Here is a 20,532-nt window from a genome sequence, read left to right on the forward strand (position 1 = left end):
ATACAATGCTCGTTGGAGAATGAATGCGTAGAAACGTTTTAATTATATGTTTAATGATCTGACTGTTGTGGGAGAAAAAGGGTTTACAAATCAAAACACGTTTCATGTTATCTAAAAAAACAAGTATGTTGTTTTATTATTACATACATTTTAACAGCTAGTACTGCCACAAAGGCCAGTCAGTTTGTGTGTTTGTCTGTTGAATGGGTGGAACAGACTACAAGGTGCTGATTGTGCACATCAAGTGACCTCACGTCTGTATTTGAGTCAAAAGAAACACTGGGAATGAAACAGAGGCCGTTAGAAATAAACATCTATTCGTTATAAATAAACATCTATTCGTTATAAATGTGTGTCCGTGCTGCAAAGTTTGGTTTGTGTCGTGTTGGGTGTACAAGATAAAATAAATGTGCGATAACAATATAAAGGGCGTGTATGAAACATCAGTCTTTTACAGATACGGTGCTGAAGTATTCTGGGTCCTGACTTGTGGCTCCAACTTGGTCCTGACCGGCAGCCTTGATGGGAGCTCTGGCCAGAATCAGTTTCACTCCTGCGGGCCCCTGAGCGCCTGCTCTCTCTACAGACATCACCTGCCCGACGAAATGCTGAAACACACAGCAAGACATCACGGCACGTGTGAATCATCAGTGAGTGCATCTCTCAGTTGTCCTGCACAGCTGGTGACTTAAAGGCACAATGAGTAGGCTATTCCTAAAAAACAATGTGTAAACTCATGCAAAAAACACTTGTGAACCACTAGTGTGTGGCGGTATCTGTATTTGCCCTGGCTGCTTTTTTTTCTGTCTCTGACCACATGCCAGAATGTAAACACACGCATCCAAGATGAAGCTCCCGGAATGGCAGACACAGCGTAAAAAAACGCAAAATATATCCAGACTAAGCGCCAAGCGGACAAAGCTCGTTCCAAAACGAGTTTGTATCTGGGGTCGGCTTCAACTCGCTGGAGAGCCCCGTAAACCCTCGTTGAGCCGGGGACAAATCCTACTCATTGTTCCTTTAAGAGTAGGTACATCTGAACTGATTATACTGCCAGGATGTATTTTAAAAAGTAACATTGTTTTACAGTCTCAGTGAAAAAAAGACCAATAGTTGACTACTCATAATTTAATTATGTATACTCCCTCAAGTGTTGAGTTATATGGCTTTCAAAACAGTTTCTGGCTCTTTTTGTGAACCAGACACAAGAAATGTCCTCAAATTACACCGCAAGACATTTTGATAAAGAATTTGATTTCCAAACCATAAAATTCAAATGTCAAAGCAGTAGTATAATACATATTGCCTTCTTTCTAAATGTATCCTCTGCTTCTCTGCTGTTATCAGCGAGTGTATCAGGGACACTTTACCGGTTACATGTCTGTAACTCAAGGCAAGATGAGTGTTGGGTCTTGTATTATTAAAGTTTTCCCTGTTTGCCAGTGGAGGTCAGTGAAAGTCAGAAAACTTGGTTCAACCACCTTGCTGCACTGCAGGTTGTATCTCCTAAAGCTGTTACTGACTGTGGGCAGTACAATACTATAATATTTAATGTTGTGTGTCAGTGAGAGACCTCTGTTGGATGAACCGCAGCATCCTGGTATTTCTCCCTCTGTGCTTTCACTTCCTGTACAAAAAAAACAACAACATAGTTTTTCAAATTGATTCTTTGCCACATCAGTGATGACTGATATTTGCGAATGTTAAAAAATAAAACCTTCAGGATCTCATAGTTTGAAGTCTTGGAAACGTAGCGGTCCCATGACTTGGCTATCAGCTCCCGCTGCTTCCAATGAGACTTAATCTGCAACACAAGGACAGCAAAAAAAAGTGTGAGTGCAACTGATGAACAAAAAAGAGATGTCTGCTGTGTCAAGTTCCAGATTTAAATTGACAAGAAAGCATTAAGGCTGCACTCTGTCTAAAATATGCAAAATATGCAAAAAATACCAATGAAAAAACAACCTACTCACAGACACTTGTGGGGATACATTTGTCAGATTTTTCCCCATTTAAGTTTGAGAAAAACAACATATCTACACCAACACATCGACTAGAAACAAGTTTTGCGTGCTTTTATTCAAAGAAAATATCCTTATTCAGCTGACATTCACAGACTTTCTACTCTTTGCGATTAGTGAATTAAACTCTCAGCACCTCCGTGTACATGAGCTCCTCCTCGCCGATGTCCTCCTTCTGCTGTTGCTCCAGGATGCTGTTCTGTTCCGCCGCGACCCTCCTCGCCGTGTCCTCTGCAACCTTACAGATGGTACTCAGGGCCTCCTCGTCGGGGGTGATCGGCCTCACGCCGTCCGAACTCAGCTCCCTGCGGATCTCGTCCCACACCTCACCGACCTACAGCACCGCGACACACGCCCCAATGCTCATAATGTTCCTGTGTCTGAAACAGAAGCCTTTACTCGCTGTTTGCGATCATTTTAGAGTTTAAATATACATCTTACATATCATAAAAAATCAAAGCCTGTACGATGAGAATTTTGACACATCTTATTTATCCAATTATTCTGATGGTGTAAAAATGACACAATCCTGATGAAACCTGGTGACAACACGACTAGTTTCATATCCGGCACATTTTCTTTGCTTAACAAGCAGCAGCTCCACCTTGAAGTCCAGGTATCTCCTGACGATGCTCAAGGTCGCATAATCTTTTCTGGACAATCCAGGAAGGTCTTGAAAACCTGCAAAAGTGACAAGTAATAATTTTTCACAGCATAGTTTTAAACATTCAGCACATATTGCTGTTTGCAAATTTACTGTAGCTCGAATTTTACTTTCCAGGATTAAGGTAATTGACAAGTGAAATGATCATGGATCATGTGCTGACCTTGCATGTCAAAACCACATCTGTGTAGTACTAACAGATTGATCTAAATCCAAACTTACAGACATTGTGGCTACATTTTAGGCTGTGTAATGTGACTTAGACTACAGCTTCTAGGCAACATGATATAAAAAGCATTATCTACATATTTACAGATGTTGATCCGCTGTTACAGTACGTGACACTGTGTTTACTGCTTGAATTCTTTCAGAACTTTCTAATCTTTACCAAGTTTGCAGAAGATGGAGTAAATCTTTAACCGCAGGTTCTCTGACACCTCCAGCACTGCTGCACTCGGTATGTTAGCAGGAAATGACAGCTGGGTGTCCTCCTGATGGTACTGACTGATGATGGGTCTCTGGGGGTCTTAAAGTCAAAAAGTGAAAAAGCATAAAATAAGATACAAGGGAAAGATGTATAAATATGAGCCACTGCAGCTTCTATAAACGTTTTATCAGACAGGATTCAAAGTGGGATTATTGTTTAATCCTTTGATTAGTGGTTGTCCGGCTCCGAATCAACAGTTTTTGACACTTAGCACTTTGTCCTTCACTTTCAGTCATATGAAAAGTTCGACTGGCTCAGAGAATAAGTTGAAACGTGTTCCTTAATGGGCTTCCGTTTACTCTAACCAACAGGTCAGTCTAGATACATGTCACCGACATACTTCAGAGATGTACATTCATGTACTTCCTCAAAGTCTTGTCACTGACTCGTTGTTGTTAAAGGTCTCGTTGCAGACTGACCTGCGATCCCTCCGTCTCGGTTTCGGCTGACTTTCAGCTCCTCCTCCTCGTCCCTCCACAGCTGCAGCAGGAATCTGGGAGCGGTCTGACCGCCGGCGTCCCTCCAGCTCAGGATGTGAGACAGAGTGTTCGGGTTGTCACATAACTCCAGCAGGGTGGCGAGGACGTTGCAGTGTACGCATCTGGGGCTCGACTGTTGGGGAGAGAGAGAGAGAGAGAGAGAGAGAGAGAGAGACGCCCAAACAGTTTCATATCAGTTCTTTACATTTAGGTGCTTATGGACACACAAATACAACGATAACTTCAGTTGGAAGTCAATCATCCACTTACACTGAGTAAGTCCAACAGAAGACACGCCCCCTCTTTAGCCAAAAAGTAATCTTCTGTGGTGTAGCAGCCCACAATACAGGACCTGATGGGATACACACAAACTTTCTCAACAGTGGGGAATCAGTGAGTCCTTTCCTTCCTGTTTGTCTACCAAAATCTCCAAAATTAAATTTTACTATATTTACACTACAAGTGTCTTAGACTGTTCAGAAAACTATACAACAACGTAAAAGCCAAAAGTGTGTAAAGGGAATAATGATGCTATATTGTTAGAGTGTGGAGATGAGAGTTCAGTATGTTCTTAACCTTAATTTAGTTTATTCCATTGAAGAGGAAGTTAATACATATTCCTCTAGATTAAGTTTGAGTTGAAGAAAATAATCAACAACATTCATTCCCCTCTTTTTAATGAAGTTCATCTTTGTGTAAAAAAAATGAAAATAAACAAGAAAAGTTGAGGTTTAGCTGCACTGACCGCACGCAGTCCACTGTTGAGAGGATGAGCGTGTTGTGTCCCAGACCGCTGTAGAACTTGTCGCAGCCTTTCTTCAGGAAGTGAATCGCCATCTCTACTACCTCTGACCCAAACAGCTCCTGTGGTGCGACAAAACAGGACCGCCAACGAGGAGATACTGTATGTTACCTAACTGAAGCTGAAAGTGTGATGTTCTGATCTGAGCATGACATGACATCTAGCTGAGAAATATAAACATAAAGAAAGGAAAAATCGTGTTTTCACTTGAAGCACTAATGAAAACATATCACATTTATTAATGTGTTCATTAAAGCAGCTAAGTTTAGATCTTAAGAACAAAAACATGACCTCTTGTCCACCTTTCAAACGGATTTGAAAGTCACACAGTGGCTTTAAGTTGAACTAGTTGTCTCAAAGTGACTTGTGTAATTCTACAGGTTAGTTACAAAGTGCTTTTATCAGCTTTACCTTTCTGTATATGTCTTTCTCACACAGCGCTGAAAGTATCAGTTGAATATCTGATTTTATCTCCAGGGTGAGTACGTCCTCCTCGTCAGGACTCGCTTCCATCTGCATCAAAATCCCTGAGAAAATACGACGGGTAAGTCTGTGTTGACTTAGACTACACTTATTAAAAGGGGCAGTGTGTAGGATTTCAAAAGATCTATTAGCAGACATTAAATATGATATTTATAACTATGTTATATAAATAAAATAACTAGCCCAGAACGGAAGAACCACACACTGGTTCTAGAGAGGGTATTTTGTGTTTTTACGTTACTTATAGGCGGAGGGGTGTTCAGTTGGTTGCAATCTGCAACCACGCTGCTAGATGCCACCAAAATCCTATAACACTGTCCCTTTAAGTAAAATGTTTCTGCTGATGGTTTTGATTGAATTTACCCAAGAACTGGTTGATGGTTCCTTGATCACAAAAGTCCTGGTTGACCGAGTCTTCTCCTGAAGACGTCACAGATCTCAGCACTCTGATACAATGTCGCATCTGAGCCTTCATGCTGCCTCTTCGTCCTCCGTCATGGGAGCCGTGACCCTGACCAAAGAAAGCATCTGGAGAAAAAAATATAACAAGTATACCGTTATGTCACGAAAAAAGGGCTAATACACCCAAATTATTAAATCTGCAGGTGCAAACATTGTCAAGGGGTTATAGTGTCTGTTATTTTTAGGTTGTCAGTTGACCTATAAATACTTGTAAAAACACAATAATATATACTTATTATTTTTTTGAATTGCTTTAAGGTGATCCACAACGTCTCAGAGTGAGTGAGAAGGGGCCTCAGTGTTTTGATCAAGGCCACCCTGACAGTACACGTGAACATTGGTGTTTGACCTTTGACCTTGCAGATACAGGACAGGACTTCCTCTAGCCTCTTGTCTGTCTCTCCACGCGTGTTCTGCAGCGTCCTCACCTTGAGCAACGCACCGGTCCAGCAGGAGCAGCAGACACGTGCTCCCCTTATGAGTCATGTAGTCGGCCAACATGAGCGGAGCGATGGTGCAGACGGTGGCCAGCGCTTGCAGCTGGAGCTCCCTCTGCTGGACCGAGGACCACTGAAGCGACGCTGACCGGCGCTGAGACGAGGCAGCGGGCGGATTCACGAGCGTCAGCAGAGCCAGCATAACACTTTCCTCTTTATAGAGCTGTAGGAGAAGAAAACATGTAGGGTGTTCAAAATGTCACCTTTGGACTGAGACAATACTGACTGTGTGTGGGACTGACCTGCAGAGCAGCAAAGTCCTTCGACATCAAAACCAACAGATTCAAAAGCAACTTCTTCATTTTCAAGTCTTCGTTATTGTAGGCGAGCTTGAGGTTGCGGACCAAAGGGTTGGAACTTTTCACTAAAACATAAAGGAAGCAATTATGTTGTCATAAAAAAGGCTACTGTACTCATAAATATTCATATTGTAGAAATGAAATGTAGAAGGAAAGAGTGGCCTCACGCTCTGGAAACGTGGCCAAAACCACGAGCTGTTTGGCAAATAAACTCTCCTGAAAATTAGAAACACGATGTCAAGCAACCTGTAGTGGCACATTTCACACATTTTCTAAATGTGCTGGGAAGTTATGAGTCTATGAATATCAGCTGCAGTATGTTTCCATCTTACAATAACTTATCCTGTACTCACAATAAGCAGAGAACTAGGACTTTCTGCGATGAGAGTTGTGATCACAAGCAGATCGTTTCTGAGATGCAGGTCAGAGTTACGGGAACCGTTCATCAGCTGCTGAAGAAACGCTTCTTTCAGAGAACTAAGTAACAAATAAAAAGAAAGTAAGAAGTCTAATATCTATTTGTACTAAATGAGCAGAATCCTGCCTCATGTAAATTCCTCTAGATGCTTGTTGATCAATTTATCCCTTGTTCATCACTTGGCACATTCTTAGCTTTTTAATTATACATTTTTATCATTTTGTCTGCGCTAATACATAATGGCATTTTTTTTTTCTTCGAATTTTGAAAGTTCAACTGCAGCCCTATAATTAATAAACTGTGTACCCAGAAAAACGACACTCAGACCCTTAAGGACAAATATGTCCCTATTCAAACCACAATGTATTTTATTATATCAGGCTTTCAATCTAGAGCCCCGGATTCAAAATTGTACTTCCTTACTATATTCCACCAGATAGAGAGATTTTCTCATGTTTCCCTATGGGGCAAACACATGCTACTTTCTTAGTTTCCACTAGGGGCATTGCTGCTGTTGTTATGGAGCACTGCAGTGTTGATGCAATCAGAATCAACATTATTGCTAATCATTGACATATTCCAGAAAGTGAAAAAAAAAATCCCCATAGCATTTAGTAGACAGAAAATAATTACATTTTGTGTTTTTTTTTCACAACAACAGTGGCATTATGTAAACTTGCAATGTTTGAATGTAAAGTTCTGTAAATGAATGAATATTTGGTCGTTATGATCAGGACTGAAGTTGCTTAAAATGTTTAACTCAGTAAAAGTGGAAAATAACATTAATATATAATTTTTTTTATGAGTTTTTGACACATACATTTTTGTGCTTGAATGACACCGTAGCAACTTATTTTACAGATATGCGCAAGGGATAAGAAGATGACCATTTCAGGACAATATTTGATATTTGTGATATTTTTTCTTTTTTTTACCAAAGTGTTCTGTTTGTTTGTTTTGTTTGTCTTTGCCCTGTAAAGCGTCTTTGGGTATCTTGAAAAGCGCTATAGAAAATCGATGTATTATTATTATTATTAATATTAATTTCACGATTAGTCTTCCTCAAGTAAATAAAAGGTAATTCAATGAAATGAACTCTACAAGCACACACTGTCCTCATCAGCCATATATGGAAACAGGAGACACGTACATGACACACTCCATGCTGCTGAGCTGAGCAGTGACCTCCTTGCTGCCTCTCTCCAGCAGGTTCCAGAGGATTTCGGAGGAGCGGAACAGGACCCGGCCGGACGGGTCGGGTTCGTTCATGTGGAGACAGATCGTCTCTGCTCCTCGTGCATTCAGTATTAACGCGCAGTTCATATCTGTGTTTGTAAAATGAAATGCGATTAAAGTGAGTGATGATAAAACAACCCATTGACCTGCTGACATTGACACGAGGACACTTAAAATCACAGTTTTGATTGTTTGTCTGATTGTCATTTGGTCATGAGATGATTTATGCACTTGAGAGCTGGCTACTTTATCTAATGAACGAGGCTGGATTGACATGTCTGACTGATCCCCTCCTCCACAGAGTAAAATCAGTCACTGACCAGAGGACCTGGAGAGGATCTGAAGTGTGTGCAGGAGCTGCAGTTTGATGGCGGGCTGGTTCTCCAGAGCGGCCAGGGAGAGGAGCAACGTCTGAGCCAGCTCACTGCGCTCCAGCAGCTGCAGCCTGTAGCCTGGAGAGGTGGGCTGAAGCCCTGCAGAGACAGATTTTATTTTTATTTTTAAAGATAATGACAGTAAAACAAATGACCTGCAAGAAACAAACTTACGAGAAGACGAGAGAAAATTACAAATACGAAAAATGAAAAGAAGAGCATGTTAACAGGAAATTGGGGGTACAAGTACAACACTGATAACAAAAAGTGATACAAAATTTACAAAACCATAAAATTAGGACATACGACTGATAGAATAGCAGTTTTGGTGGAAAACAAAGAATAACCAACAGAAAAATGTATTCAAAAGAATATAAAAAATACAGCCTAACTGATTTCATGACCAGTTCATAACAACAGCCTTTTGATGTATCAGTAAGACAGAATAAGAAGAAGAGGAAGAAGAAGAAGAAGAAGAAGAAGAGAGGGTAAAACATGAAAGAAAGAGAGAACGAAAAGGAAAGTAAGAAAAGAAACAAAGGCACAAGCATGCCACCACAGAAGCCATGAGAAAACCTCACTCAGTGAAAGTCTAGAAAATCGGTTGCCAGAGGGGAAAGTCCAAGGCTTTGGCTTTGCAAGACGGTCAGTACCGTCAATCAGCTGTTTAGGAGCCACACAGCTGTAGAATGATTTCACAGACTCAACCGTCTGCTGTCTCACTTCAGCATGAGACACCCTCATCAGACAGCCTGCCAACAGAAACACTGTCAGAGTCACTCGTCATCATCTCTCCTGTCCGGAGAAACTGGACCCAATCAGTCTTAAAGGAAAAATGTAACTGTAAACACAAAAATAACAAAGTATAATAATACGGATAATAAGGACTTTGTTATATCTTAGCATTAAAAAGATTCGGCCGCTGCATTTCAAGTCCCTCCAGCATGTGAGCCGAAACACTGCATTACCACAGAAAGATCATTTAACCGTGACACAAAATACACGTGACACGGTGTTCACAGTGATGGGCGATCTATCATAAAGAGTAAGCCTGGTGATATTTTACATGTATTTTTTTGTCAACAAATCTCTTTGTTATAAATACTCACCAAAATGTGTATTTATCCGCCACTGAAAATAGTCCTCTATAATGCACTGTTTACTGATGTTAAGGTTATGCTTGCCAGAAGCTACAGTGACGAGCTGTTTTAGGAAATTACTTCTTTTTTAAATTCTCTGTAGTTTTGTGACTTGCTTTTGAAGATGTATATCTTCAGAAGGAACCAATGGGCTTGGGGCTGTGTGCCACGGATGCTCTTTCTGCGAGTGTCCTTAAGTCTTGAGTCTCTTCATGGGATTTTTTTAACAGTAAGAAAAATATATAACACCGCCAGTCTTATCCTTTAAGTTTCAAGTCTACAAATTAATTTTCATACCATATTGAAAGAATGACAATTAGTGGCTGCTAGGATGTAAACAAATGACTTTGAAAATTGCAAATTGCAATTAAATATATAACTATGAATTGACTTGATCGTGATCTGTGTACCCATGTGAGAGAGGAACTCTATGACGTCCTGAGCGTAGTTCAGCTCATCGGATGCTTTCTCCTTCAGGAAGGGAAGCCTGAGAGGAAGCAAAACTACATGTTGCTGTTCAGAGTCAGACGATGTCACACAAAAGAAACGTCAGTCTTTTCCACGTAGGCTTGATATATCGGAGTTTCTTACCTACAAATATGAAGTGCCTCACACAGAATGGGCACATATTCTGGGTGATCCGTCACTTTCTCAGCACAGATGTTGAGTATTTTGGCGATGCATGTCAGCTCCTTCAAGAGCTTGAAATAAGTTAAGAAGATCTTTGGCAAAACGTATATGTAGATAAATCCCAGTGAGGGAGGGGACGTGATGGGACAAAGATTCATCATCATAACCGGGTTATTTCTGAACACGGAAAATGCTGACAGACACAGCGATACAGCGGCAAATTAGAGCCTTGGGAACAACATTTGTCTTTGTGTTCAGGTTGCATGAGAGGAAAATCTATTTCCATCTCTGTACCAGGGGACAGTAATGAGGACGGTTTGACAATCGGCTGCAGTGTGTGACAAATGAGAGAGCTTTATTTTGGAAGAGATAGACACTTCTAAGAGAAGTCTGCGTTATCAGATGTGTCTATCAGAAGACAGGATCCAGAACAAAGGATACAAAGCCAATTTGGCTTCTCTTCAGTAGTTTCTTCAGGACAAAGAGGTGCCTCTCCTTCAAGTTAGCCTTTAGTAAAAAACAAAAAAAACAGAATGTACAGTATGATTACATATGACGTAACTTAAATCTGAAAAAAAGTCGGATAACATTCAAGTTAAACTTACTGTCAAAGGATCTTCAAGAAGACGGATCACCTTACTTAGTTCAAGACTTTTAACACCGACCTGTTGAGAAATTACAGTTTAGGTCCAAGTTCACACTGTCTTCTGTCTTCTTTGGTGGCAGACATACTTGAACACAAGATTGTCACAATAAATAATAAAAAAATAAATAATTATGTGTATTCTAAAGATGTTTTTTTGCATCAAAATGTCCAAACATGAAAAATTTGGTTGCATGTCTCCCAGTCTCTTTTTAAGCCAAAGTAATTGTACTCTGGAAAAATCATAATCATAATTATAATATTTAGTTTAGTTAAGTTCAATGCATATTATTTCCAAACCCTTAGTCCATAATAGAAGTAAGACGTAAAATATTGTCCATAGCATATGAATAAGTATTTCATATCAAACATTTTGTGATGCTTTAAACCTTATTATAATAACCCAATTCAGAGCTAGTATTTGCTCCATCTGGCAATACGGGTCATATTTGAAATTGCAACAGGTCATCACCACACTTCTATGTCAATATGACCATATGTGCATACTAAATGTGATAATATAGCTATCTATAGCTATATTATCACATTTATCACATATAGCTATCTTTTGGATAACTATTTCAACTGTTTACATAGACTGAAACACTATATAAGAATAATGTTTATCAATTACCTTTAGCTTCAGTTAACCATTTCAATTGTTTATCCATTACTTTTTCTACCATTAATCTGTTACTTTTAGTTGTTTTAAGATAACATTTTTAACTATTTAAGCATTACTTTTTGCTTTGAGCTATCTATTTCAAATGTGTGTCCATCACTTTTTGGGATTATTGAACGATATTCTTAACACTAAATTGTTTCTGAACATCTTGAACAATTCAAACCACCGTTGCATCTGTGCCGTTTTTACCGTCTTTGTTATTTTCTCCCAAACTCGGTGTGGTGTCGCTGTTGCATCTTCTGACGGAGCACCTCTTTAAAAGTGAGTTTTAATTGTGGCAGAGTATCTTTATATTGTAGCATTAAGTAAAATATCTTAATACCTCTTCCACCACAATAGATGCGTATTAACTGAGAACCAGCGTTACATGAAATACTACATGAAATACTTCATATAACCTCTAAGGAATTACAGTAACTGTTTACCTCTGGAATATGTTGCTTCTTATCCGATGCTCTTGGTCTGATTACAGGAAAGTCCGGTTTTCTTCTGTGCACAAGTTTGCCTGAATCCATTTCCAAAATGTCTTGTTGCTTTAAATACTCACTTTAAACATTGTCGGTTCATGTGAACGTTGCTTCGTCCAAGTTTACTTTCTAACCTCGGTATAACAACGAGCTACCTTTAACGGAAAACTGACCTGAACCCCTAGTTGCTTTCTAGTAACAAAACTCTGATAAAATTAAATAAAGAACGTCAGTCCTCCATCACCTGTCTCTGCTCCTTTTACGTTGCTCGAGTCTGACGGCGCAACGTTACTACAGTTGCCGTGGTTACCGTGTAGGACGGCGAGCAGCGGAGCTCAAAACTAATCTTAAAACGAAACGCCCATTTCCTCTAAAACAGGAAGTGGTATTCCCTCAACAACAACGCATTGATTTCCCCCCACAACAATAAAAGAGGTGACGAATACTAACAATTTAAGAAAGGGTCCCAGAAACTCACATTAGCGGAGAAATAACCACCGTGTTTTTGAAGAAACACCGCGACCAGCCATGCTGTCGGACGCAGGTCAGTGCTCGTAGCGCTCTGCTACGCATTGCTAAATGCTAAACGTGACAAGCGGACATTGTTTGGCTGGTTTAAAGAGCTTGCTAATGTGTCGCCACCTTTGCTGTGTTTACTATCAATATAATGTCGTGTTTCATTCGCTATGGTCAATTCGTAATTAGTTCCGTTCCTGTTATCCGTCAGAAAGAGCCCTTATCAGCCGTAATAAAGGCCCCATTTGACCTGAGCTGCACTGCATTGTCCACTGTTAAATATGTACATTGTTGCCACCAATGTTTTAGACTATCCTGGGAATGGCTCCGGGAATGCTCGACGAGCAAGGAAGAGGAGCTCCGGGGAGTCCCCGGGGGACGGGCAGACCCTGCGCTCCTCTGGGAGGCAGATCAATGTGCGGGTGAAGCGCACCAACAACCCTCCACCTGGACAGGTAAACTGCAGCGAGCATGCTCAACCGTCTGTCTGTCTGCCAAACACAGCCGTGTCTCACTTGTTCCCCCTTTATTTTATGCCAATTTTGTTTATGCCCGACCGATCTTGGGTTTTTGTGGCTGATGGTGATATTTACCAATATATGAGCCGATATATATGCAATTTTATTTTCTTTAATCGACAGTATAGACACAGAGAGTGACACAGTGTAAGGTCTGGCTGGTGATTTTGTGTTTCACATGGTAAACGTCTCAGCCCTTCGGCCACAGTGTCATAAGAAAACACGTTTGATAAATAAAGTTTTTAAAGGATTATGATCCAGATACATACTAATAACGTGAAGGACTGTAAAGTTAAAAAATATCTTGTTTGGTGTCCTTTGGCCCCAGGTTTAAGAACACACTACATGAACCATGACGCTGCTGGGTTTGCGCCCAGCTGTGGACGTCTATATTGCTGTCACTCTGACTCCCCTCATTACCTGTCATCTACTCTACTGTTATTCATATATATATATATATATATATATATATATATATATATATATATATATATATATATATATATATATATATATATATATATATATATATATATATATATATATATATATATATATATATATATATATATATATATTGGCCGATATATCACTCTAGCTCTAATTTATATGCTGCCATTAGGGTCATATTATTCCAAAATACATCTTCACTTTTCACTGCTCTATTGAAGAAAAACCTACCCTTGGAGCCTAACTAACAGACCTCAGTACTCTTCTTCAGGTCATCAAATGCTGGATGGTTGAAAACTTTCTCCAAGTTGAAAGAAAGAACAAACCTAACCTGCTTCTGTGTTCCTTCTTGTTGTCCCCCCCAAAGCCTTTTTAAAATGCTCTGTGAATAAAGTTGAGTGAGATGACTTTCTCCACACGCTCTTTCTAGAGCAAAAGAAAAGCCACAGACACGGAGGAGGAAGACGACCAGTCTGAGAAGAAGTACAGGAAGTGCGAAAAGGCTGGATGCTCCGCCACGTACCCAGTTTGTTTTGCAAGTGCATCTGACAGGTAGCATGTTTCTCCATATAATAGAAATCAGATCTCAACTCAGTTGCTCCTTTTTTAGACACAGACTGAATTCTTCTGTCTCTCCTCAGGTGTGCTAAAAATGGATACACGTCTCGCTGGTACCATCTGTCATGCGGTGAGCATTTTTGCAACGAATGTTTTGATCACTACTACAGAAGGTAATGTTGACGGAACAACTACTCGCATTAAAACATCAATGAACAAAGTGACCCTGAAACTGCCGTTGCATCGAGGCCATAACATTAACTTGTTTCCCCCCCTTTGGTAGTCACAAAGATGGCTACGAGATCTTTGCTTTATGGAAGAAGGTGTGGACTAGTAACGGGAAAAGTGAGCCCAGTCTTAAAGCTTTCATGGCAGATCAGCAGCTACCATTCTGGGTAAGTTCAGACGGCCTCCCTGGTTCTTGTTAACCAGTTGAACCCGGTTATCCAAGTCGGTAAACACAGTGATGGTCATTGGGATGTGTTCCTTTCAGGTTCAATGTACTAAACCGGACTGTAGGAAGTGGCGTCAGCTGACCAAGGAGATCCAACTCACCGCTTCCCTCGCAGCCACGTACCGCTGTGGAATGAAGTTCAACAACATCAAGGTAAACAGGAAATGGGGGGAAAAAAGAATCAACAGGCCACTCACAAGCATCATTTCTTAAAAAATAATAATAATATTATGTCTCTGCCTGCAGAGTGAGGGACCGGACCAGTGCTCCCAACCAGAGGACTTGGTAATCTGCTGATCTGTGTTTTGTTGTCACAAAATCAAATGCAGCTTGTAATGAGTTTTTTTCCCCAAAAACTACATCCAGTGTGCGTGCTCCACTGAACAATACAGCCTCTTTAACCCCATGCCGTGTCATTCTCACAGAGGGTGGCCGAGGTGTCTGACAGCTGGTGGCATTCCATGTTGATCTTGCCGCCGTTGTTCAAAGACAGTCCCGCCGGCCCGTTCCTCGCCTCCTACTACCCTGACTGCGTGGGGATGAGTCCGTCAGGCGCCACCAGCAACCCGTCTCTGTCTGAGCTCAGGGCGGATCACTGCAGGACCGTCCCGCCGCAAAGTAAGTCTGCGGTGTGAGAGGAAGAATGGAACGTTCCTGCTGGAAATTGGTCATCCTCCTATTTAGAGATATCCGTCTGAAGCATGTGGTAATGTGGTGTAGTAACTATTGTTTTTCGCCTCAGTTCCAGGCCTTTGTCCGTACTTCCAGCCCTTCTACCAGCCCAATGAGTGTGGGAAGGCTCTGTGTGTTCGGCCGGATATGATGGAGCTGGATGAGCTTTACGAGTTCCCAGAGTTTTCCCGTGATCCCACCATGTATTTGGCTTTGCGTAACCTCATTCTGGCCTCCTGGCACAAGAACTGCAAGGTACGCTGCAGACACCAGTGACTTATACGTTTTCACCTGTTTTAGGTTTGTAAATAGCTGGTTGTGGAGGAATATAGGACTCCACAGACAAACAGCTTCTTTGTTTTTTCTTAAAGGAGGTGCTGACTTCCCAGAAGTGTGCCGTGCACATCATCGCCCGGGGGCTGGTGCGTGTGCGCTGCGTGCAGGAGATGGACCGGGTGCTCCACTTCATGACCAGGAAGGGCCTCATCAACACTGGCGTGCTGGCAGTGAAGCGGCCCCTGCTCCCCGAAAGACACTGCTCTGTGAGTGTCCTCATCCTTACAGCGCACATCTCATGTCAAAGCTTTTTTTCTCTCATTAATTCGGTTAAGACTTAGAGTCACATTTATCATCTTTGCAGAGGAATGTTATCGTCATCGGCTCCGGGGCTTCAGGGCTGGCTGCTGCACGGCAGCTGCAAAACTTTGGCACTCGGGTAAGTGTGGTTAGTTCTTCTCTGACCTCCTGTCTCCCCCCCCCCCCCCCGTTCGCTCGTCACAGTGCTGTTTGCACTCTTTGTTGTCATCGGTTCACAGGTGGTGGTGCTCGAGGCGAGGGAGAGAATCGGAGGCCGCGTGTGGGACGATACATCTCTGGGCGTCACTGTAGGCCGAGGAGCTCAAATCGTCAACGGCTGCGTAAACAACCCCATCGCCCTCATGTGTGAACAGGTAAGAGATGTCTGGGGGAGGAAAAAAAAGAATCTTCATATGTGCACTCTGGGCTTTTCATTTGAGCTCTTCGCTCGTCTGTTGCAGATGGGCATCAAGATGCACAAGCTGGGGGAGCGGTGTGACCTCTTTCAGGAGGGGGGGCAGGTTACCGACCCGGCCATCGACAAGCGCATGGACTTCCACTTCAACGCCATCCTGGACGTGGTGTCGGAATGGAGGAAGGACAAGTCGCAGAGCCAGGACACGCCGCTGAGAGGTGCTGGGGTGTTGTACCCAAACTCTCAGCAAAATGATTTCACAAATAATAAAAAACAACAAGAGTGGTCAGCTTTTAGAGATATTTCATGTATCGGTGTTTATCTCCACAGAAAAGGTCCAGGAGGTGAAGAAGAACTTCCTTCAGGAGTCTGGAATCCAGTTCAGCGAGCTGGAGGAGAAGGTGCTTCAGTTTCACCTCAGCAACCTGGAGTACGCCTGTGGAAGCACGTTAGACCAGGTGTGGAAAAGTCGCACTAAAGGAATTCTGGATTTTTCTCTTTGTTATAATCGACTGAAGAGTCTGTTGCCATTACATTTTACAAAATTCATGCTGGTTTACTGCTATGAATACATCCTACACGTCTGCCTGTAGAATCATGGAACATTAACCAAAGAAGATAACAACATTGTAAGTGTTTGTGTGTTTGAATTTGGGGAGTTATTGTCTTTTTTTTATTGCATAAAGGGAACTCTAGATTCTGCATTCTGCACATCTAGTTTGTGTGGGTTTTGATATTGTGTCTTCACGGGAATTGCGATGAAAATGATACATTTATTTGTTTGTAGGTTTCGGCAAGATCTTGGGACCACAATGAGTTCTTTGCCCAGTTCTCAGGAGACCACACGTTACTCACCAAGGGCTACTCCGCTTTGCTCCACAAACTGGCCGAGGGCCTCGACATCCGCACAAAGTGCCCGGTTTGTAATTCAATCTATTACAGTCGGCTGCTGCTTTTACCGTTATTACTATACGTTGAATGCTACAAAGATAAATCTCAATGTTAAAAGTCAGGTGGTGTAATTTTTCTTTTCTTTCTTTTTTTCAAATCCAGGTTCAGGCCGTTGATTACTCAGGTGATGTCGTCAAAGTTACCGCCTCCAACGGGTCCCAGTGGACAGCACAGAAGGTAAACACACGTTGATAAATGTTATAAAAAGTATATAATACGCATCGTTTCAAGATGTTATCCTAGAAAACGTATCATTTCAGAGAATGTTGCATGTGTTCAATGCTGATGAACACGGTGTCATGTTACTCTTTTAGGTTCTTGTTACTGTCCCATTGACTTTGCTCCAGAAGAACTTGATTCAGTTCCACCCAGCGCTTTCTGAAAGGAAAATGAAAGCAATCCACAGTCTGGGAGCCGGCATCATAGAGAAGGTAATAACTGTTTTAATGTGTATTTGGGATTCATGGTTGTAGATAAGCACAGGATGTTGGCAAATAAATTTTTACATTTAGTTATAAGGCAAATATAACAACAGTGGCCTGCTGATTAGAAAAGTTGCTTTCTTGTAGATTCTTAAGAATAATATTTAAAAACGTCTTCCAGATCGCTCTCCAGTTCCCGTACCGATTCTGGGACAACAGAATCCAAGGGGCAGACTACTTTGGTCACATTCCACCAGGTCCAGACAAGAGAGGCATGTTCAGTGTCTTCTATGACATGGAGCCACAGGTCTGTGTTTTCTCCTTTTTATCCACCCTGCAAGACAATATCGCACCGCTAAGAAAACTTATTTTATATTCTCTGTCAGATACCTGTTCCTACCAGGGAAAATAGGTTTGAATTATAATGTTAGACTTGTGTGTGTGTGTAGGGGAAGCAGGCTGTCCTCATGTCTGTTATCACTGGGGATGCTGTGCCTGCTGTCCGGGACATGGAGGACAAGGAGGTGGTGTACGAGTGCATGAAGGTGCTGCGTGAGCTTTTCAAGGAGCAGGTAATGCCGTCGCTTTCGATGTGCAACCCTGTCACATTCAGCTGAAGCGTGACCGACATTTATTGAAGCTTCTTCTTATTCCATTCGGGGTAACTGATGAACAGTAAGACCAACAGTGAAAGTAACCGTTAGTTAAGCATGAAAAGGCCCCTTTCAACAAGAATAGTCCCATGAAATTCAGTTCAGGGGCTAAATTAGGAGCTAAATGTCACTTTCCACATTCATTGAGACCCTTGAAAATCAAAGGCTTTTATAGACATGCGACAACACAAGGACATCGTTTGTAACTTACTACTTTGCTACTCTGATGTTTGAATGGTTGTTAAAAAAAGGAGAAGTAAACCTCCACCTTCATAGTTGCTGGTCCATCAGCGGAGCGGAACAGCCATACCGGCCAGGAACTATAATCCAGGAACTAAACTTAGACCCTCATTCCTTTAGTCGAAATGCATGTAAAGTCACAGAGTTCCTAAAACAATTCTAAAATTCACTGCACATTTTCTCTCAAAAACTAAAATACACCGATTACCTGTTATAGTTCAGATTTACTTGTATTGTTTGTGGGGTTTTCTCATTACTGTTGTTAATTGCTGTCCGTCATCCCCGATAGGACGTCCCAGAGCCGCTGCATTTCTTTGTCACACATTGGAGCAAAGACAAGTGGTCCCAGATGTCCTACAGCTTTGTGAAGACGGGGGGAAGTGGAGAGGCCTACGACATCCTCGCTGAAGACGTGCAGGGAAAAGTGTTCTTTGCCGGAGAGGTGACGCTGATTTTACTTTTTTATTTTTTTTTATTTTTTAACAATCACATGTGGCTGATATGGCTAATTATTTGAGATTTATTTGCTTTTGACATTATTGGAAAGTTTTGGAGTTTCCCCTTCTGCATTTCCCATACTGCTTTTTCCATATCAACAGGCCTCTTCACAGCAGACTGAGCAAGAAAAGCACAGGTGTTATAATAACATTAATGATGGCTCTGTTCTATTCAAGTGTCTTTATCAACCACAACTGTGACAGTGAGCCAGCATGCACAATACCAGGAAGCTGACACCAAAGCAGCTAAATGGAAATAAGACATTAATGTTATTTACACCTGTGTTTTGTAACATTTCAGAATGAAATGGACACTATTGAAACTAAAGTTTAAAATAGAGGTTTGACAAAATAATAAGGAACTCAAGTTCCACATACAGTGCTAGCTTGTTTCCAAGCTTTCTAAGGGGAGATAATGGTGATAAATGAGATTTAAAAACCTAGTAAGTGGCCCTTGAGTGAAGATTACTTTGTCAAACTGAATTACTACTGTTTTACATTAGTTGTTTGTTTTTGTCACCAGGCCACCAACAGACACTTCCCTCAGACTGTGACGGGAGCCTACCTGAGTGGGGTCAGAGAGGCCAGCAAGATGGCTGCTATGTGAACTCTGTCAGCCCCCCAGCACTCTAAAACACCAGCACGGACACACGGGTCGCACTGAGCAACAGACCGCTAAACAACTCGGACTGCGTTAACCCGAATTGCTCCACTTGAAATGATATTTCGCTGTACTGTGATGTGTGTGTGTGTGTGTGTGTGTGTGTGTGTGTGAGAGATCAGGTCAAGTAGAGCTTCTTAGGGCCTGACATTTTTAACACAAGAGAAATGTTAATTTTGAGTTTAATGCGTGTATGTTGCACTTCTGTGATGGAAGTGGTCAGAACATGTCATTTTGAGAGATTGGGGTTGCATGAAACATTGGTAAACTCTTATCGTTTAATCATGAATTAAGTCAAATTGAATCTCCAAGGATTAGGTTTCTCGAGATTATATCATAATACATTTTAAATGTTTTCTTTGGGAGTTAGCTACCAATGTTTTATACGGCTTTAATGAATTAGCATTATGTGAGATATATTAGATATACAGTAGGAGTACTTCTGTGATAGCACTTTTGATTTAAAAAATAAATGAGTAGTTTATGTGTAGGAAAGGTTGGACAGTGAGTATGATCAGAGGATTGTCCCACTACTGTCTCAGGGATGTGATCAAGACAACAACACCCAGCAAGAAATGATGGAAGAAAATAATGATTGTGAATGGGTAATTCTGGAAAAAGGTTGGAAAAAATAATAATGAAACCAACCTAAGAATAACTTTCATTAGCTCCTGAACAATGACGCTTTTCCTCCAGGTCCTCATATCTCTACATCTTGATGATCACTTCCTGTTTGTCCAGCAGTACAGTGCTTGAGTATTTATCTTCTATGTGTGTAATAAACGGAGCTATCAACTGCCATACTGACCGCTTTCACTTGTGGATGAAGGTTTGGCTCCTCGAATTGTTTTTTTTATGTATGTCGACCTATTCTGTAAAGTCAACTTGATTGACTTATGACTCTCCAGTACTGTTATGACTGAAGATATGAATGGAGCGGTAACAAGTAGTCGATCAATTAGTGGATTTGTTGAAAATTAACCAGCAACAATTTGGATAGTGGCATCTTTTTGAGCCTTTTTCTTCTCATTTAAGTTTGTGTGCATGACTTTGACTGGACCGGAATATAAAACACATCAAAGTGAACTTAACACTCCTGAAAACTTTGTAATGTTACTTTTGTTAAATACAAATGCAGCTGAACTGTAATGCTAATTGCCTGA

General features: G+C 41.3%; 2 protein-coding genes across 7 annotated transcripts; one reads left to right on the top strand and one right to left on the bottom strand.

Moving 5' to 3' along the window:
- Positions 1 to 32: 32 nt before the first annotated feature.
- cfap69 (cilia and flagella associated protein 69) lies at positions 33 to 12,061 on the bottom strand. Its single transcript, XM_076106413.1, has 23 exons — positions 11,745 to 12,061; positions 10,597 to 10,656; positions 10,433 to 10,498; positions 9,953 to 10,062; positions 9,772 to 9,848; positions 8,876 to 8,974; positions 8,169 to 8,321; positions 7,763 to 7,937; positions 6,548 to 6,671; positions 6,362 to 6,410; positions 6,138 to 6,259; positions 5,827 to 6,058; positions 5,300 to 5,464; positions 4,865 to 4,980; positions 4,397 to 4,515; positions 3,922 to 4,003; positions 3,592 to 3,784; positions 3,074 to 3,211; positions 2,626 to 2,702; positions 2,158 to 2,355; positions 1,718 to 1,804; positions 1,574 to 1,627; positions 33 to 608 (listed from the first exon to the last, which is right to left on the bottom strand). The coding sequence occupies exons 1-23, from the start codon at positions 11,832 to 11,834 to the stop codon at positions 444 to 446; spliced, it is 2,751 nt and encodes a 916-aa protein (XP_075962528.1). The 5' UTR covers positions 11,835 to 12,061; the 3' UTR covers positions 33 to 443.
- An 85-nt stretch (positions 12,062 to 12,146) lies between these two features.
- On the top strand, positions 12,147 to 20,170 carry kdm1b (lysine demethylase 1B). Of its 6 annotated transcripts, none has more exons than XM_076105533.1 (22): positions 12,147 to 12,330; positions 12,612 to 12,757; positions 13,701 to 13,822; positions 13,912 to 14,001; positions 14,112 to 14,223; positions 14,322 to 14,435; positions 14,529 to 14,567; positions 14,708 to 14,900; positions 15,025 to 15,209; positions 15,326 to 15,496; positions 15,595 to 15,669; positions 15,770 to 15,904; positions 15,992 to 16,163; positions 16,276 to 16,403; positions 16,539 to 16,574; positions 16,733 to 16,864; positions 16,999 to 17,073; positions 17,211 to 17,327; positions 17,500 to 17,625; positions 17,768 to 17,842; positions 18,501 to 18,653; positions 18,811 to 19,216. In XM_076105533.1, exons 1-22 carry the CDS (start codon positions 12,315 to 12,317, stop codon positions 18,907 to 18,909), a joined length of 2,511 nt encoding a protein of 836 aa, XP_075961648.1. In that variant the 5' UTR covers positions 12,147 to 12,314; the 3' UTR covers positions 18,910 to 19,216. The 6 variants fall into 6 exon arrangements, with proteins under 6 accessions (XP_075961648.1, XP_075961645.1, XP_075961646.1 ...); XM_076105530.1 differs by having other exon boundaries at positions 12,149 to 12,330; positions 17,768 to 17,890; positions 18,811 to 19,212; XM_076105531.1 differs by lacking the exon at positions 18,811 to 19,216 and adding an exon at positions 19,232 to 20,170 and having other exon boundaries at positions 12,150 to 12,330; positions 17,768 to 17,890.
- Positions 20,171 to 20,532: the final 362 nt, after the last annotated feature.

Source organism: Anarhichas minor, unplaced genomic scaffold (genome assembly GCF_050575085.1).
Source record: "Anarhichas minor isolate MPS153535 unplaced genomic scaffold, ASM5057508v1 ptg000033l, whole genome shotgun sequence".
Taxonomy (NCBI): Eukaryota; Metazoa; Chordata; class Actinopteri; order Perciformes; family Anarhichadidae; genus Anarhichas; species Anarhichas minor.

What these genes read in the sequence shown, in the direction of transcription:
- cfap69 (XM_076106413.1), bottom strand. Translation starts at nt 11,834, where the DNA reads ATGGATTCAGGCAAACTTGTGCACAGAAGAAAACCGGACTTTCCTGTA. An exon ending in AGAAGCAACATATTCCAGAG is followed by an intron (nt 10,657 to 11,744) that starts GTAAACAGTTAC and finishes ATTTCTCAACAG; the next exon opens with GTCGGTGTTAAAAGTCTTGA. An exon ending in CTGCGGTTCATCCAACAGAG is followed by an intron (nt 609 to 1,573) that starts GTCTCTCACTGA and finishes TGTGTGTTTCAG; the next exon opens with CATTTCGTCGGGCAGGTGAT.
- kdm1b (XM_076105530.1), top strand. An exon ending in CAGGACCGTCCCGCCGCAAA is followed by an intron (nt 14,901 to 15,024) that starts GTAAGTCTGCGG and finishes TTTTCGCCTCAG; the next exon opens with TTCCAGGCCTTTGTCCGTAC. An exon ending in CCCAGTGGACAGCACAGAAG is followed by an intron (nt 17,074 to 17,210) that starts GTAAACACACGT and finishes TTACTCTTTTAG; the next exon opens with GTTCTTGTTACTGTCCCATT.